Here is a 19083-nt window from a genome sequence, read left to right on the forward strand (position 1 = left end):
GAAGGGTTATTTTGTGAATTAAAAAATGATATTTAAAAGGTGGCTCAATAAATGAATACATTTGACAACAGAAGCAAGTAGTAGCATGTGAGAGGGACTACTTTTCTGGGAAATGAGATTGACAGGTACATTATCGCTGCGTTCAGACAGGCAGCCCAATTCTGATCTTCTTCACTAATTTGTATTTTGACCAATTAGATCAGCTCTGCAAAAGATCTGTGAAAAGGTCTGTGATTGGTCAAAATACAAATTAGTGGGAAAAAGACCAGAAATGTGCATAATACTTTTTTTATGCATGATATCTTGTTCCTTGAAATTGGCCAAGATGCATGATCATGGACGGAGAGGTATAGTTCAACCATGCCAGCTCAGTAGTTGTTCTCTCTGGAGAGAAAATAAGTAGTTCTGTGAAAAATGTGAGCCATTGATTCTAGCACAGAATAAAAGCAATGCCTGAAACAGCATAGGGCCCATAGACCTAAGAGAAAATGAGACATTCTATTAAAGATGTGAGGATAGGGGTACAAGCCACAGGAGGTTGGTGGCACCTTAATTGGAGAGAACAGGTTTGTGGTAATGGCTGGAGCGGAATAAGTTGCATGGTATTAAATATATCAAACACATGGTTTCCAGGTGTTTGATGCCATTGCATTTGCCGTTCCGGCCATTATGAGCCATTCTCTCCTCAGCAGCATCCTGTGGTACACGTAATGATGTGTATAAACCCTGGTTTTCTGATATGTAAAATGGCCAATTAGAGGCTTTGACGCCATCGGCCACCATATTGGCACTCCGCAGAAGGGGCAGTCCTCCATATGGAGGATATGAATTCCAATGGAATTCTACAGTATTGCAATAAAATGTTTCAAGGACAAAATTATTTCTTTGTTGTAGTGGGGACACTGATATTTATTAATTTTTTTACAAATGTTATATGTATTGGGTACACAGCATGATCCATGCAGATTAAGCATCAGAAATTGATAAATAGTATAATAGTAACCCATAAAAAAATTGAAACCACTGATGTATGTCTCCATTCCTTTTTAATCCCAACCCAGTGAAGAGGTTATCATATCAATACAAATATTGTATGGTTCCACTGTCATTTCAGTCATGTAATAGTCTAAAACCAATAGAAACCCCTAGTCTAACAATGCCTGAAAAACGTTTTAAAAAATTGATGACAAAACACTTTTGTTAATTTCTTTATCAATTTTATTAAAAGTTAATTACATTGTTGGCTTTTTTGTTTGCTTGGTCTAACAGTCAGTCAGCAAGCTCCAGACCAGTATGATGCCCCAAACAAGGATCCCCTCTGCTGGCCAGTCAGTGGTACTGTCTGCCATAGATATAGAACATGGTATTCCCAAAGACAGTACAGTATTTTATATCTTAATATAGTTGCACAACAGTCGGTTTTGTTGCTAAACAACCAACCCGTCTATGTGGTCTGCCCTCCTGTCTCCATGACGACAGAGGGCAAGGGTAGGGCAGGTTCATCCCACGTGGACCAGAGGGGTGACCTCTCATACCGACCAGAACCTGCACTTTATTTCAAATTACCTTGGAAATAACTGACAAATACATATTTACAGTCACACTAATAACTTCATATCTTCCTGGAGAGTGCCAGTGCTAAGTGATTCTCAGCACTAGCCTTTTATAGACTGCTTCTTACTGCATTCCTTTACAGCCAAGTAGCTTAATATTGACCCCACAAATTAGGCCCACAAAATAAAATAGTAAAATGTTCCGACAACATATCACAGTTAAATAAACCAATCAATCAACCAGTCAGTTAGTCAGTGGATTATTATTCAACCAGCACTCAGAATCTGCTCCCATATGTCAGTGACCCAGAAATGTATTCAGAGGAAGACAAACGTAATAAAATAAAACAAACAGAAAACAGTGAGACTAGAGCAGATGTCCATGGTGACATACCTGGACTGCAGTCTGTTCTGTTATGAGTCAATAGAGAGAAGACCCCCCAGAATCTGAAATATGAGATGGGCAGATGTATGCCAGGGGAGCAACTGGCATGTTGACACCTGAGAAACTAGAGACAGGTGAAGAGAAAGAACAGAGTGGAAGTCACTGTATTCCATCCTGGTAACCATTCCTTATAAAAACATCTCCCCACAAAAACGTTATCCTTTAGGAGGCACAGTCAGCTGTCCTCCAGGCCAATACTGTGGTTGGGAAAGATCAGTGGGGGGGAGGATAAGGGAGGGGGGGGGGGGGAATGTGGAGGCTGTCAAAGCTCATCCTTCTCCATCTGCTGGAACGCCTCTAAGTCCTCCCGCCAATCAGCCATCATGGCCTTCACTGATTTGCTGCTAGAGTCCTTGTCAACAGCAGGCTCCTCCTCTGGCTCAGGGTTCCTCTTAATGGCAGGTCCCACATCCTCCTCAGGAGTCACTTCCTCATTGTCGGGAGCTGATTCATCCAGCTCCACAGTGCTCACGTGTGACCGGTCAAGAGTTGCGGAAGAGGCGGGTGAAGTTTGGTCCTCCTCATGAGCGTCCCCACCTGAGGAAGGAGAAAGGGGTGAGCTCAGTTCATTTTCAGATCACATTCCACCACAATAAATAAACTGTATCCTGCACAATCATCCATATAGGTTCCGAGTATCCTACATGCATACATACATACATACATACATACATACATACATACATATCCTACTCACTATGTATGTGCACTACCAGTCCAAAAAGTTTGGACACATCTACTCATTCAAGGGTTTTTCTTTATTTTTACTATTTTCTACATTATAGAATAGTGAAGACATCAAAACTATGAAATAACACGTATGGAATCATGTAGTAACCAAAAAAGTTAAATTAAAACATATTTTAAAGTAAAAATTCAAAAAGGAACTCGTACATCTGAGCTCTTTTTTGCAGGTGCATGGTAACAGTTGAATAAAATTAGAAGAAAATAAAGAAATCCGCACACCGCTCGATAGCATCACTGTTCTTTAATAAGCTTTACGTATCGGCCTCACGGACTTCGTCAGAGCTTTTGTGCGTTTTTTAAAATTAGCACCCTTATGTAGACATAGCCCCACCCACATCCATTCCATGCATCGAATGGGGTTGGAGTCAAGGGAAAACAAATCAGTGCTACCAAATATAACAAATGTGCATTTCATAAATATTAGAATAAAGCGTGTACATAAAACGTATTAAACACATATGTAAAACCTACCAAGCAAGTTTTCATAAATCATTGGGTACAGCGCAAGAAGAACGTCAGAGTAAACTGAAATGGGGGCATAATTCATGTTCACAACATACATAGGAATTTCATCATTTAGACCTCTAGGAAATAATGTCTGGAGGGTGAAAATCCAAAAACATTCTCTTTTGCTCAGAGTATTATTTATATCACCTCCCATGTCTGATATGCCACAAAAAAGGTAGAAATTTCATGTTTTAGGTCATTAAAATGTACTGCAACTGGATAATCCCTGTCGTTTCTCCCGATTGAACTTATATGTTCACAAATTCTCTGTTAAAGCGAATGAGAGGTTTTACCTACATAACACAGCCCACATGGACATTTAATCATGTAGATAACATGAGTGGTGGAGCACGTACATCATTTATTTGTATGTGTGTGGCAGAAATATTCACACTTCATCATATTGTTGCACTGTGCAGGAAAACTTGTTTTCTTGCGCTGTACCCAATGATTTATGAAAACTTGCTTGGTAGGTCGATGCCCTCATTGTGGTTTTACAGACGTGTTTAATACTTTTCATGTACACACTTTATTCAAATATATATGAAATGCACATTGTTATATTTGGTAGCACTTATTTGTTTTCCCTCGACTCCAACCCCATTTGATCCATGGAAAAGATGTGGGTCGAGCTATGTACATAAGGGTGTTAATTTAAAACACACAAAAGCTCTGACGAAGGCCATGTGGCCGAAACGTAAGCTTATTAAAGAACAGTGACACTATCAAGAGCGCTGTGCAGTTTTCCTTTTTTCTCAGATTCTTCAAATTAGCCACCTTGACAGCTTTGCACACGCTTGGCATTCTCTCAACCAGCTTCACCTCGAATGCTTTTACAACAGTCTTGAAGAAGTTCCCACATATGCTGAGCACTTGTCTGCTTTGCCTTTGCGCTGCGGTCCAAACTCATCCCAAACCATCTCAATTGAGGTCAGGTGATTGTGGAGGCCAGGTCATCTGACGCAGCACTCCATCACTCTCCTTCTTGGTCAAATAGCCCTTACACAGCCTGGAGGTGTGTTGGGTCATTGTCCTGTTGAAAAACAAATGATAGTCCCACTAAGCGCAAACCAGATGGGATGGCGTATCGCTGCAGAATGCTGTGGTAGCCATGCTGGTTAAGTGTGCCATGAATTCTAAATAAATCACTGACAGTGTCACAAGCAAAGCACCCCCACACCTCCATGCTTCATGGTGGGAACTAAACATGCAGAAATCATTCGTTCACCTACTCTGCGTCACAAAGACACGGCGGTTGGACCCAAAAATCTCAAATTTGGCCTCATCAGACCAAAGGACCGAATTCCACAAGTCTAATGTCCATTGTTTGTTTCTTGGCCCAAGCAAATCTGTTCTTCTTATTGGTGTCCTTTAGTAGTGGTTTCTTTGCAGCAATTCGACCATGAAGGCCTGATTCACAGTCTCCTCTGAAGAGTTGATGTTGAGATGCGTCTGTTATTTGAACTCTGTGAAGGATTTATTTGGACTGTAATCTAAGGTGCAGTTAACTCAAATGAATTTATCATCTGCAGCAGAGGTAACTGGGTCTTCCTTTCCTGTGGCGGTCTTCATGAGAGCCAGTTTCATCATAGCGCTTGATGGCTTTTGCGACTGCACTTGAAGTCCTTGAAATTTTCCGCATTGACTGACCTTCATGTCTCAAAGTAATGATGGACTGTCATTTGTCTTTGCTTATTTGAGCTGTTCTTGCCATAAAATGGACTTGGTCTTCTACCAAATAGGGCTACCTTCTGTATACCACCCCTACCTTGTCACAACACAACTGATTGGCTCAAACGCATTAAGGAGGAAAGACATTCCTCAAATTAACTTTTAACAAGGCACATCTGTTAATTGAAATGCATTCCAGGTGAATACCTCATGAAGCTGGTTGAGAAAATGCCAAGAGTATGCAAAGCTGTCATCAAGGCAAAGAGAGGCTACTTTGAAGAATCTTAAATATATTTTTCTTTGTTTAAAACTTTTTTGGTTACTACATGATTCCATGTATTTCATAGTTTTGATGTCTTCACAATTATTCTACAATGTAGAAGAAAGTGCAAATAAAGAAAAACCTTGGTATGAGTAGGTGTGCCCAAACTTTTGACTGGTACTGTATATCTAACACAAGCACCCACACCGGTCATTCCCAGACAGAAATAGAGCAGTGTTGCAGTTCACAAGAGGCAGCGAACTATAAACAGCACGGTACTGATGAGTCATGTGCAGTACAGACCAACAGTATCATGCTCTTGATGAGTTCTGAGATGGCCAGCTATTTACACAAGACTAACCTGCACTGAGCTGCTCTACCACACACAAAATAATGGAGGAGAGGGGAAAGAGGGCGATACTTACTGCTCTCCAGCAGGATGCCAGGGAGAGGTTTACCTTTGAATATGGAGGCTGCTCATCCAAAGGGTGAAGGGACAGGAAAGAAAGAAAGCAGAGGAAAGTTACTGTTACAGTCCACCACAGGGAAGGAGAGGAGAAGGAAGACAAATGGAAAGGGAGCTGTATCCTGTATCACACTGGGTGCTCACCATCACCTATCTCCACCAAGCTGCTACTGTAAAGTGGCCACAGGCCCACTATTTGGAGTCACCACTGAACCCTGAAATACTGGCCATTTTGAAATCTTCACAAAATCAAATCTGGTCTCTAATGAGCTGAAATAAGGACCCATGTTCTGAACATGTCTCCAGTCAGTAGCACCCTCCTGTTCTGTCCAGTGGATCTCACCTCGGTCTCTGGCCTTGTCGCTCAGCAGCACCTCCACCTCCCTGTACTCCTTAAGAGCCTCCAACAGGATGTTTCCCTCCTTGTAGAACAGGAAGAGCAGGGGCAAGGTGACGTCGTCCGTGTTGCGGCCATCGCCAGCCATCTGGAAGAGGGGAGCTGTGTCACTGCTGCTGCCCTCGTTGTCATCTGTTGGGGAGAAGGAGGGGGTAGTTAGCAGGGTAAAAGAGGACCCTATAAATGGTAATACGTCAGTTTATTAAAAGGTTATATACATAATGAAAGTGTTATGAACATGTATAAATGTCAGAAGTATGATGAGAGTTAGTGAAGCCTTCTTGAAGTAGATTAATTCATTTAAATTAAGATCCTGTGTTAGTTGGTCCTCCTCACCGATGACGATGCCGCCGATGGCCCCAGCCTTCATGATGTGTCTTGCCTTCTCAGCGAACATACACTGGCCCCGCTGCAGCAAAGCGATGCGGCCCTGTACAAAGGCAGCGTTGCTCAGCTCCGCACAGCCACTGTAGGGCTCAGCCACTGTCACAAACCCACGCACCTACAGACAGACAAAGAGAGTACATGTTCAAACGTCACTCAGAACGCTGAGAATAGAGAACGTCTGGCGCCTAGGGACAAGACAGGATAAACAAACAAGCAGACAGGCGCCCATCCATTGGAAATTGGCACACTGAAACACACTCACCCCAGTGATGCTCTTGGAAAGGTCTGTGCCAAACTGTGCTGGGCCAGCGGTCAGCACCACTCTGCCGAAGAAGGGGTGTGAGATGATCTGTACGGCGCGCGGAGGGAGCTGCTCCTTCTGCTGCTGGCTGGACAGCTCCATCATCTCCTGCATGAAGCGCATCCCGTCCTCTGCTGCCACAGCACTGACCGCCTAGAGAGAGGAAGTAACGGGAGAGAGAGGGACGGAGATGGAGTTAGAGAGGAGAGGGCAGTAGATGGGGAGAGACTGAATAAAACTCATATGGGGGGGTTGGCAGTCATCTTATGACACCATTCAAATTGATAGCAAAAACATGTCTCCCAGCTTGTATTGTGCATGATTATTTACCTGTGTAGCGTGTTGGACTAGCTGCACTCTGCCATCCTTCAGGTGTATAAGGCTGACTCCCATCCTCCTCAGCAGCTCCAGGTGATCAGGGTTGTTGGCCATGAAGTCCTGAGCCCTCAGAGGGGGGCGACCCATCCCTGGCTCACTGGACGAGAGGGTGGAGGGCATTAATGTTCACATTCAGTATGGTTGTGACAAGAATAATATTCTGCCATATTTCAGTACAAAAAGCACTTAACATGATTCCTCACGTTAGGCATAATGTCCCTTACCGGTGAACGGCAGGGCGGGGACAGCTCTTGTCCACAGCACTTCTGATTGGATCTCGGAGGTTCCGAGGGAAGGCAGGGTCAGGGAAAAGGAGGCGTGTGTTGGGGCAGGTCCAATCAAAGTTGGAGTCATCCAGCTCTTCCTCTGACTAAGACAGGGTGGGAGAAAACAAACATGACTAACTCGATCATCTGAATATTATTAGAAGTAGTATCATTAGAACTATAGCTGGTCACAGCATGTGATTTTACTATACCCACCCAAAGAGATTTGACAGAGGTGGACAGATGAGGCAGAGATTCAGCCTGTACCGTGGAGTTGGCGGGAGGAGAGGGGGCGCGAGGGGCAGTGGACAGGGACAGGGACAGGGGCAGGAGGTGAGCCTCGGTGGTGAAGATGTAGTCCTCAACATTAAACGGCAGATCTTCCTCCTCTGCAAACAGCAGGAACAGGTACTTGAACATCTCCGCCAGGAAAAAGGAGTCCATTCTGAGAGGAAGCAAGCCAAATTTGGAGCAGCAGTGTAGACACCACATAAACCAGTTTGATTTAACTACCTGCCTGGCACACGGTTGCTCAGCCACTTAAACCATCCACCTCTGTTTCCCGCCCATCATTAAATGCCAGTCAGACCCTCCCCGTCCCTTGGCTATTCCCCTGGATCTGGGCTCTCACCGGTCCTCGTGGCTCCCGGTGCGAACGTCCTTCATGGCAGCAAAGCCGCAGGGGACCCGGGCAAAGCGGTTCAGGTTGTCCAGCACCGTGCGCCCTACCTCTAGGTAGTAGGGGTCTTTGGTGGCCTAGAGGGGGAACAGTGGGACCAGGGTTAGACACTGTACAACTGGATTAGGCAATAACGAATTCGAAAAGTATTCAGACCTCTTCACGTTTCCACATTTTGTTACAGCCTTATTCTAAAATGGATTAAAAAAAATAAAAAATCCTCAACCTACACACAATACCCATAATAACAAACCCGAATACATGATTTTTGAAATATTTGCAAATGTTTTATAAATAAGAAAATGGAAATATCACATTTACTTAAGTAATCAGACCCTTTACTGAGTACTTTGTTAAAGCACCTTTGGCAGCGATTACAGCCTCGAGTCTTCTTAGGTATGACGCTACAAGCTTCACACACCTGTATTTGGGGAGTTTCTCCCATTCTTCTCTGCAGATCCTCACAAGCTCTATAAGGTTGGATGGGGAGCGTCGCTGCACAGCTATTTTCAGGTCTTTCCAGAGATATACGATCGGATTCAAGTTCAGGATCTGGCTGGGTTACTCAAGGATATTCAGAGACTTGTCCTGAAGCCACTCCCTGCGTTGTCTTGGCTGTGTGCTTCAGGTCATTGTCCTGTTGGAAGTTGAACCTTTGCCTCAGTCAGAGGTCCTGTTCTTTAGCAGGTTTTCATCAAGGATCTCTTTACTTTGCTCCGTTCATCTCTCCCTCAACCCTGACTAGTCTCCCAGTTCCTGCCACTGAAAAACATCCCCACAGCATGATGCTGCCACCACCATGCTTCAAAGTATGGATGGTGCCAGGTTTCCTCCAGACGTGACTCTTGGCATTCAGGCCAAATAGTTCAATCTTGGTTTCATCGGACCAGAGAATCTTGTTTCTCATGGTCTGAGAGTCTTTAGGTGCCTTTCGGCAAACTCCAAGTGGACTGTCATGTGCCTTTTACTGAGGAGTGGCTTCCGTCTGGCCATTCTACCATAAGGGCTTAATTGGTAGAGTGCTGCAGAGATGGGAGAACCTTCCAGAAGGACAACCATCTCCACAGAGGAACCCTGGAGCTCTGTCAGAGTGACCATCGGGTTCTTGGTCACCTCCCTGACCAAGGCCTTTCTCCCATGATTGCTCAGTTTGGCCAGGCAGCCAACTCTAGGAAGTGCCTTGGTGGTTCCAAACTTCTTCCATTTAAGAATGGGAAAGGGAAAGAGGGATACCTAGTCAGTTGTACAACTGAAATGTGTCTTCCGCATTTAAACGATCCACTCTGAATCAGAGAGGTGTGGGGGGCTGCCTTAAATCGACATACATTTCTCAGGGGCAGAACGACATTTTTTTAACTTTGTCAGCTTGGTTATTCGATCCAGCAACCTTCGATGGAGGCCACTGTGTTCTTGGGGACCTTCGATGGTGCAGACATTTTTTGGTGCCCTTCCCCAGATCTGTGCTTCAACACAATCCTGTCTCGGAGCTCTACGGACAATTCCTTCGACTTCATGGCCTGGTTTTTGCTCTGACATGCACCGTCAACTGTGGGACCTTATAGACAAGTGTGTGCCTTTCCAAATCATGTCCAATCAATTGAATTTACCACAGGTTGACTCCAATCAAGTTGAAGAAACCTCACAAGGGTGATCAATGGAAAAAGGATGCACCTGAGCTCAATTGAATCTCATAGCAAAGGGTCTGAATAGTTATGTAAATAAGCGTTGTTTTTTAAATTTTAAATACATTTGCAAAAAATGTCTAAAAACCTGTTGTCGCATTGTCATTATGGGGTATTGTGTGAAGGTTGATTTTTAAAAAATCTATCCATTTTAGATTAAGGCTGAAACGTCACAAAATGTGGAAAAAGGGGTCTGAAAATTCTGACTGTACTGTATGTTCATGGATCTGTCAACTTCTAGACTGCATGTCTGCATAGTCCTTACCTTGTACAGGAAATAGGTGCTCTCTGCAAACTCAGGTCTTAGTGGATGCTGAGCCCAGTGTACCCTGAAGTCAGTGGTGAACGCCTAGGGAACAAAGAGGGGTGTTAAAGGCTACAGCCTGAGTGAGAGCAAAGGGAGGGAGAGGAAGCAAAACAAAATTTGAGCTAACCTCTGGGAGGAAGTTGTGTTTCTTGGTGACTTGATACAGCATCTCATGGGTCTCAATGGCCGGCCGGATATCTCCCTTCAACACCTGGGAGATTCATTAACAAGGTTAGGAGGAAAATACATGTTTAAATTTGTCTCCATAATCTCAGCACTATCTTTATGTACTAAAACCCCTGCTTAGGCAGCTGGTCTGTTAGTGACGCCAGGCTGAGTGTCTCACCTGCAGCCCAGGGAAGAATGCCAGGAGGGAGTCCATCCAGGTGCGAGCAGGCAGCAGAGGCTTGTGGATGTGAACATCCAGCAGGAGAGGAGGCTGGCTGATGTACTTCATTATAGACGCATAGTGCTGGAAACACAAATAATGAGAAAATATGACAAGCTGAGGATGAGAATGGAGCATACTTTCTGTGTATTGAATTCCATCATAATAAAGGCATAATAGCATTCCATGATTCCGGCTGGAGAATGGTTACAGCGTGTGACGTCACTCACAATGTTGAAGCGCTGCAGAAAGAGGTCATCTCCCAGGAGAATGTAGGCTTTCAGCAGGTACTCATAATACGAGTCGATCCCTGCTCCAACTCCGCTGTCTGGAACAATACAACAGTGTACCATTTCATACCTCAGAAACACCAATGGCCTATTTCTACAAGTACAGAACATCAGCACCTACCCCCTTGCCCATTTACTTCTACCACATCCAATACACTGTCCTTCGTGGGAAAAATCCATGTAAATCCTCCTTTATCATACTAGTTATGGCCTGGGACGGGTTCTCTCACCCCTGCGGACCCACTCTCCTGAGTGGATGTTGATGGTTGTTCCCACTAGGTTGCTGTTCCTCTGTCTCTTCTCCCACAGGAAGTTTAGGGCTCTCCGTGCATGGACCTGAGTATGATGAAATTAATTGTCAAATTATTTAATTTAAAAAAATCTATTTAGCAGAATATTTTATGCAAAGCGACTTAGTCATGCATGGATAAAAACAATGTAACGTACGGGTGGTCCTGGGAATCAAAACCCACTATCCTGGCGTGGCAAGAACCATGCTCTACCAACTGAACTACAGAAGACCATGAATCAATATCATTCAGACACACTGGGATCGCCGAGAGTCAACAAGCTGGACTGACCCTTTAAGGTCTAGTACCGCTGCAGTCTAGTCATGCATCAGCCGTGATCTGAACACACATTTTAAAGTAAGAGACGAATGTCTTATACCTCAAACACAGGGTCCCCAGTGAAGCGACTCAAGGCAGCGAACTCCAGGATGATGGTACCAGCACAAGCTGTGCAGGTGTCCGTCTCTGTGCCCGTCCGAGACTCAGGGCCCCTGACACCATGCTTCAAGTTTACCTGTTGAGTGGAATTATAAGGCTCAATATAGCTGTCATAGACTGAAATACACCGCTGTGTTCCAAGTCATTGTTCACGTGAACTATACAGCCATAGAAAACTCTGCCTCTGAAAACTATGGCAGCTGCAAGCAGAGCACTGAAGCAGAAAATGTAATGATGCAGTCATAATCTGAGAGGGCTGCTGTACTCTTACCCGCTAGCCGACGGCATCCTTTTAGCTAATGTGCTTGCCAAAAATTGCCCTCTCAACCTTATGGGTGTATGTACATGCTTGTGTGGGTGTGTGTGTAACATATTATGGTAAAAACACAACAGCCGAGACCTTATGTTAAGTCTATGTATAGGCTGCATGTATAGTCAGAGCTCACCCTGGGGTAAGGTAGGCCACTGCTGGTGTTGAAGGCAGGCAGGAGTCTGAGACCCAGGTCTTTGGCCATGTGGAGCAGCTCATCCTGGTACCATTGCATGTAATGCCCTGCATCCTTCAGCATCACAGCCATGGAGTGGCCCCCTAGCAGCCCCCTGAAAACATAAGGAAAGTCACAATAGTCACAAACACACGCAAGCACACATGATGTCCAGCCAGTCAACAGTCTTTCGTTTTTTCTTACCCCAGCACACGGATGTTGGTCTCAAAGACAGACACCACAACGTCATTGTCGAGTCGCACATCTTTCAGCACTCTCCTCACTGCTGCTTCAAACTCTGCTGTCTTGTTTAAGAGCTGGAAGTAAATACAGGAGGAAATCAATTAAAATCAAAGCATCCCTAAAAACAGAGACTGAACAAAACCAACAAGGCAGCTTACTGGTCGGTGATACAAACTAAAGAGATTTTACTCACCACTAGAGTGTCCAGGGTGTCGATGAGGGTGAGAGAGAACCTTAAAACACACAGACAATTCAATCAAATCACTGTCACAGTCCCTTATGGCGAGAAGATATCAACATAGAGACTCAAGAGTATTCCAGTGCCAACAGGACTGTTTCTCCCGTTACCACATCCTACTCAGGCCTGAAGGCAGGCAGGCAGACAGGCCCTTACATCCCCAGTGCGTCATCCACGTCTCCCCGACTGGGCTCCAGCCCACGCACCCTTCCCCGACACGTCAGAGGCATCAGCTCATCTGCTGGGTACGCATGGTCCTGGAGAACACAACCAATAAGGATCAATAGTAGTGTGTAAATGTTGACCATATGTCAGACAATACTTGACATACAGTAGGCATAAATAAGGTTCAAGTAGTTTCCTTGCAAAACACTCTACCACACCAAAATCAATACATTCATATCTGTCCTGGCAAATAAAGCAGAAATGTTAAACACTTGCCACGCACTAATTTAATCTGAAAGGACACTAATTTAATCTGAAAGGACCCATGAGAACCAACATGAGAAGTTCACAGGAGCATGTCAAAGGAAAGCTAAGAGTCTATATAAGCATACAGTGCATTCGGATAGTATTCAGACCCCTTGACTTTTCCCACATTTTGTTATGTTACAGCCTTATTCTAAAATGGTTGAAATTATTTTTCCTCATCTACACACAATACCCCATAATAACAAAGAAAAAACAAAGAGACATTCTTGCATTTAAAAAATAAAAAATAAAAATACAAAAACAGAAATCTCACATTTACATAAGAATTCAGACCCTTTACTCAGTCCTTCCGATCGGGTTCAAGTCCAGGCTCTGGCTGGGCCACTCAAGGACATTCAGAGACTTGTCCTGAAGCCACTCCTGTGTTGTCTTAGCTGTGTGCTTAGGGTCGTTGTCCTGTTGGAAGGTGAACCTTTTCCCCCAGTCTGAGGTCCTGAGCACTCTGGAGCAGGTTTTCAGCAAGGATCTCTTTACTTTGCTCGATCCTGACTAGTCTCCCAGTCCCTGCCAACGAAAAACATCCCCACAGCAGGATGCTACCACCATGCTTCACCGTAGGGATGGTGCCAGGTGTCCTCCAGACATGACGCTTCGCATTCAGGCCAAAGAGTTCAATCTTGGTTTCATCAGACCAGAGAATCTTGTTTCTCATGGACTGAGAGTCTTTTAGGTGCCTTTTGGCAAACTCCAAGCGGGCTGTCATGTGCCTTTTACTGAGGAGTGGCTTCCGTCTGGCCACTACCATAAAGGCCTGATAGGTGGAGTGCTGCAGAGATGGTTGTCCTTCTGGATGGTTCTCCCATCTCCACAGAGGTACTCTGGAGCTCTGTCAGAGTGACCATCGGGTTCTTGGTGACCTCCCTGACCAAGGCCCTTCTCCCCCGATTGCTCAGTTTGGCCTTGGCGGCCAGCTCTAGGTAGAATCTTGGTAGTTCCAAACTTCTTCCATTTAAGAATGATGGAGGTCACGGTGTTCTTGGGGACCTTCAATGTTGCAGAAATGTTTTGGTACCTTTCCCCAGATCTGTGTCTCGACACAATCCTGTCTCTGAGCTCTACGGACAATTTCTTCGACCTCATTGCATGTCAGAGCAAAAACCAAGCCCTGTCAACTGTGGGACCTTATATAAGGTGTGTGCCTTTCCAAATCATGTCCATTCAATTGAATTTACCACAGGTTGACTCCAATCAAGTTGTAGAAACATCAAGGATGATCAATGGAAACAGGATGCACCGGAGGTCAATTTCAAGTCTCATAGCAAAGGGTCTGAATAATTATGTAAATAAGGTATTTTATTTATAAAACATTTGCAAACATCTCTAAAAATCTGTTTTCGCTTTTGTCATTATGGATATTGAGTGTAGATTGATGAGGGAAAAAACTATTTAATCCATTTTAGAATAAGGCTGTTTCGTAACAAAATGTGGAAAAAGTCATGGGGTCTGAATACTTTATATATATTTTAAAACAATTTTTCCATTTTAAAAATTAGGAATAAGCAAAGGCTTTGATTTTTGGTCAAACAGATGGAAAATAGGTCTTAGAAAACATCTACCAGAAAAAGTCTTAATCTTCACACCCCTTGACTTTTTCCACATTTCATTGTGTAACAGCCTGAATTAAAAATTGATTAATTTAAGATTATTTGTCACTGGTTTACACACACAATACCCCATAATGTCAAAGTGGAATTAGGTTTTTAGACATTTTTACCAATTAATACAAATGTTTAGCTGAAATGATTCAATAAGTATTCAACCCCTTTGTTAATGGAAGCTTAAATAATTTCAGGAGCTAAATATTTGCTTAACAAGTCACATACTGTAATACATTTCATGGACTCATTCTGTGTGCAATAGTGTTGAACAGGATTTTTTAATGACTACCTCATCTCTGTACCCCACACATACAGAATTTTAAGGTCCCTCAGTCAAGCAGTGATTTTCACACACAGATTCAACCACAGGGAGGTTTTCCAATGCCTTGCAAAAAAGGGCACCTATTGGTAGATGGGTCAAAATGTAAAAAGCAGACATTGAATATCCCTCTGGGAAAGGTAAAGTTACTAATTACACATTGGATGGTGTATCAATACACCCAGTCACTACAAAGATAAAGGCGTCCTTCCTAACTTGGTTGCCGGAGAGGAAGGAAACCGCTCAGGGATTTCAACATGAGGCCTAATGGTGACTTTAAAACAGTTACAGTTTAATGGCTGTGATAGGAGAAAACTGAGGATGGATCAACAACATGTAGTTACTCCACAATACTAACCTAAAATCGCTGAGTGAAAAGAAGCCTGTAAAGAATAAAAAATATTCCAAAACATGCATCCTGTTTGCAATAAAGTAAAACTGTCAAAGAAATGTGGCAAAGAAATTAACTTTATGTGCTGAATACAAAGCGTTATGCTTAGGGCAAATCTAACATCACCGAGTACCACTCTTCATATTTTCCAGCATGGTGGTGGCTGCATCAAGTTATGGGTATGCTTGTTATCGGCAAGGACTAGAGTTTTTATTATTAAAAGAAACGGAATGGAGCTAAGCACAGGCAAAATCCTAGAGGAAAATCTGGTTCAGTCTGCTTTCCAACAGCCACTGAGACAAATTCAACTTTCAGCAGGACAATAACCTAAAACACAAATCAAATATACACTGGAGTTGTTAACCAACATGACAGTGAATGTTCCGGAGTGGCCTACTTACAGTTGACTTAGATTGGCTTGAAACGCTATGGCAAGACTTGAAATGGCTGTCTAGCATTTTTCTTCCACTTTGATAGAGTATTTTTTGTAGATCGTCAACCAAAAAAGAGAGAATTCAATCAATTTTAATCCCACTTTGTAAAACAACAAAAAGTAGAAAACGTCAAGGGGGTTGAATACTTTCTGAAGGCACTGAACCGAATGAATAGTCATTAAACACTGGTCACCTTAATAATGTTTAGATACTGTTTTCCCCACTTTATAAGTACATACTGTATTCTAGTCATGGCTCATCCTATATAACTACTGCTATACACACACACATACCTTTTCTATTCACATACTAACCATACACACACATATACACTCAGTGGCCAGTTTATTAGGTTCACAAAAATGGTTCGCTCCTACAGACAGTGAGTCACCTGGCCGTGGCTTGCTATATAAAGCAGGCAGACAGGCAGTTCAATTACTGTTCGATTGAGTGCTAGAATGGGCAAAACAAGTTACCTAAGCGACTGTGTTATATGAGCGTCGGTGCCAGGTGTGTCTGTTCCAGTATCTCATAAATTGCCAACCTCCTGGGCTTCACACACACAACAGTGTCTAGGGGATTTACTGAGAATAGCGCGACAAACAAAAAGTCAGCGGAGGTCCTGTGGGTGAAAACAGCTCATTGATGAGAGGTCGAAGCAGAATGGTAAGAATCATGCAAGCTAACAGGTGGGCCACAAACAGGCAAGTAACAGTGCAGTACAACAGTGGTGTGCAGAACGGCATCTCGGAACGCACAACTCGGTCATTTTCACGGATGGGCTATTGCAGCAGACGACCACACCGGGTTCCACTCCTACCAGCTAAAAACAATAAGTAGCTCCAGTTGGTTCGTGATCACCAACAATAGACAGTTGAGTGATTTAAAAATAAACAAATAAATCGCCTGGTTGGTGTTTGCGAATCCCAGTTGCTGTTGCATCATGCTGATGGCAGAGTCAGGATTTGGCATAAGCAACATGAGTCCATGGCCCGATCCCACCTGGTGTCAACAGTACAGGCTGGTGGCGGTGGTGTAATGGTTTGGGGAATCTTTTCCTGACATGCATTTGGTCCCTTGATACCAATTGAGCAACATTTCCATGCCCCGAAGAATTCAGGCTGTTTGAGGCAAAGGGGGGGTCTGACCCGGTACTAGATGGATGTACCTAATAAAGTGTCCACTGAGTGTATATTTATATTCCGCATCTGGTCCGAAAGCTAATTTCCAGAAATTCTATACATTCTTCCATAGGGTTTTGTACTGCGTATTTAAATACTGTTTGTAAGCAGATCATTCTAATATTTCTACTACTGTACATTGCATTTTAGTTACACTGTTTATACACTGCATATTTATTTATATACTGGAATCTTGACATATCAAATTAATTTATATAGCCCTTCTTACATCAGCTGATATCTCAAAGTGCTATACAGAAACCCAGCCTAAAACCCCAAACAGCAAGCAGTGCAGGTGTAGAAGCATAGCTCACTAATATAGCTACTGCTGTACATACCATTCTTAGTATATCTTGTGTAAATACGTATAGATTGCATTTGGATGTATTACAGTGCTATTTGGGTTGTTAATTTAGTTTGTTCCGACATTTCTTGATTTCTTGTTGTGGTTTTTGTAATCTTTTTTAAAATTATTATTATTTGTGTACTTGTTTGACATTTTACTGCATTGTTAGAAGCTAGTAACACAAGCATTTCACTGCACCCACTAGAACATCTGATAAACTGTGTATGCGACCATTAAACTTTGATTTGATCTCAGTTATATGAATGGGGCAGGTGCGGTGACGAGACTTACCATATAATTTGAATAAGCATGGTCAAACATCTCAACCACTTGGTTCCTTGAAGGGAAAGAACAAGTCAGCTTAGCTCATTCTCCTTTATCTGAGGCAGTCAGAACATGTCTGGTTCTGAGCTAGATGTGTGACATCTTTCTCACTCACCTCAGTTTGAGCTTCTCCTCTCGTGACATAGATTGTCCAAGCCTGCATAAGGTGCTCAGCAATAGCAGCAATGAGAACAATAGGGCCGACATTGTTGCGGGGCGAAACCACAACACTGTGCACATAGATACAACCTGGCTTTTTCAGTCAAGCGCAACTGTAACCGATCATCACATTAATATTGGCCTAGACACCACAACACTCTCTGATAAACACAAGCACTCAGATCTCATGTTCACATATTCAGCACTAGGGGACACTTCAGGCAAAGTCTGTCTGCCCAATGATTATTTAACACATTGAGGCAGTGCTGTTTATAAGGCCAACAATATTGTTACTAATAAGCTTATTGATGCCCATTTAGACACCATCTTTGACTCACTGCACCTCACCAAAGTCATAATGTACAAATCCCGGTTTATGGCAGTGGTGTGACAAGAGGTTGGACATACAACTGTATCTAAAAATCAGGCTCATAAGTAATATATTTGACAGAATGCAGGAATGCTGTAGTATTATGTAAACTGATATCAGTGATCTGTCATAAAATGCGTCTTAATATCTAAGACAAAGTTATACAAAGACGTTCGCGCACACTCCTTCCTTGACTCAGTGTCAAATCCCTTAAAACCGCGTTCACCTGTTGGTCACACCTGTTTGCTGTCCAATCACTGACACATGCGGCACCCGGACCTACTGTAGCGTGTGACACGTTGGCAAAGCTTCAGTCAACACAAAACATTTACATACTGTTAATCCCCGCTGTCGGTGGCGTTTATTAACGGTTAATCACATTATTGATTACTGACAGTGTAACAATCTTCAAGTCAATCAAAACAAACTCTCCTTCCGTATTAACGTTACTTGACATCCGTGTCTGGGTAAGTGGACACCATAAACGCTTAGCTACTGCCAGTAATACCGAAGAGGTCAATTCTCGGTTTCAGGTTAACTTAAAACTACCAAATAATTAGCTAATCATGAACTAATTCCGATAACGTAGCTGACTACAAAGTTGTTCCGTTGCTATCGAAAGTAGCCCCATAGAGAAGATCTAGCTAATGTTAGCGATAACAATTAGGATATCCGTAAAGCAAGCTAGACGAGAAAGCTAATATAACCAGAAAGCTAACAAAGTTAGCTTTTATTTCCTCCTTTGACAGTTCCCCTCTTTCGTCCGACAGTTGTGGAGCCAGCTAGCTAGCCAGCTTGTCCGGTAAATGACAGTCCAAAAACAAGCGAAGTAGGAAAGGCGCCGAGTCCATTTCAGCCGTTTATATAAGCCCCTCGGGCAGTGTCTTCTGTTCTGCTTGTTATATTTGGCCGTTCTCTGTTGCCTTGAGCATAAACCCTTAGCCGTGAAATAAAAGCAAAGGTGCTGTTAAGATAAACGTCAACAACATCCGCATCCGGTTAGGATGTAGTGCCCTCAGCCCCTTCCAACACCTAAATGTTGTAGTTTT

At 43.3% G+C, this 19083-nt stretch overlaps 1 protein-coding gene across 2 annotated transcripts; it reads right to left on the reverse strand.

Annotated features, from left to right (window-relative positions):
• Positions 1 to 1216: 1216 nt before the first annotated feature.
• On the reverse strand, positions 1217 to 19020 carry LOC120054810 (ER degradation-enhancing alpha-mannosidase-like protein 3). 2 transcript variants are annotated; one of them, XM_039002453.1, is made up of 21 exons: positions 17621 to 19020; positions 17473 to 17518; positions 12577 to 12677; positions 12376 to 12415; positions 12144 to 12256; positions 11901 to 12054; positions 11396 to 11530; positions 10957 to 11062; positions 10667 to 10764; positions 10395 to 10520; positions 10176 to 10259; positions 10007 to 10090; positions 8012 to 8136; positions 7597 to 7825; positions 7339 to 7484; positions 7067 to 7211; positions 6698 to 6889; positions 6385 to 6550; positions 5995 to 6180; positions 5611 to 5658; positions 1217 to 2535 (listed from the first exon to the last, which is right to left on the reverse strand). In XM_039002453.1, the coding sequence occupies exons 1-21, from the start codon at positions 17743 to 17745 to the stop codon at positions 2261 to 2263; spliced, it is 2724 nt and encodes a 907-aa protein (XP_038858381.1). In that variant the 5' UTR covers positions 17746 to 19020; the 3' UTR covers positions 1217 to 2260. The 2 variants fall into 2 exon arrangements, with proteins under 2 accessions (XP_038858381.1, XP_038858382.1); XM_039002454.1 differs by lacking the exon at positions 5611 to 5658.
• Between the last annotated feature and the right edge of the window lie 63 nt (positions 19021 to 19083).

Source organism: Salvelinus namaycush, chromosome 10 (assembly GCF_016432855.1).
Source record: "Salvelinus namaycush isolate Seneca chromosome 10, SaNama_1.0, whole genome shotgun sequence".
NCBI lineage: Eukaryota > Metazoa > Chordata > Actinopteri > Salmoniformes > Salmonidae > Salvelinus > Salvelinus namaycush.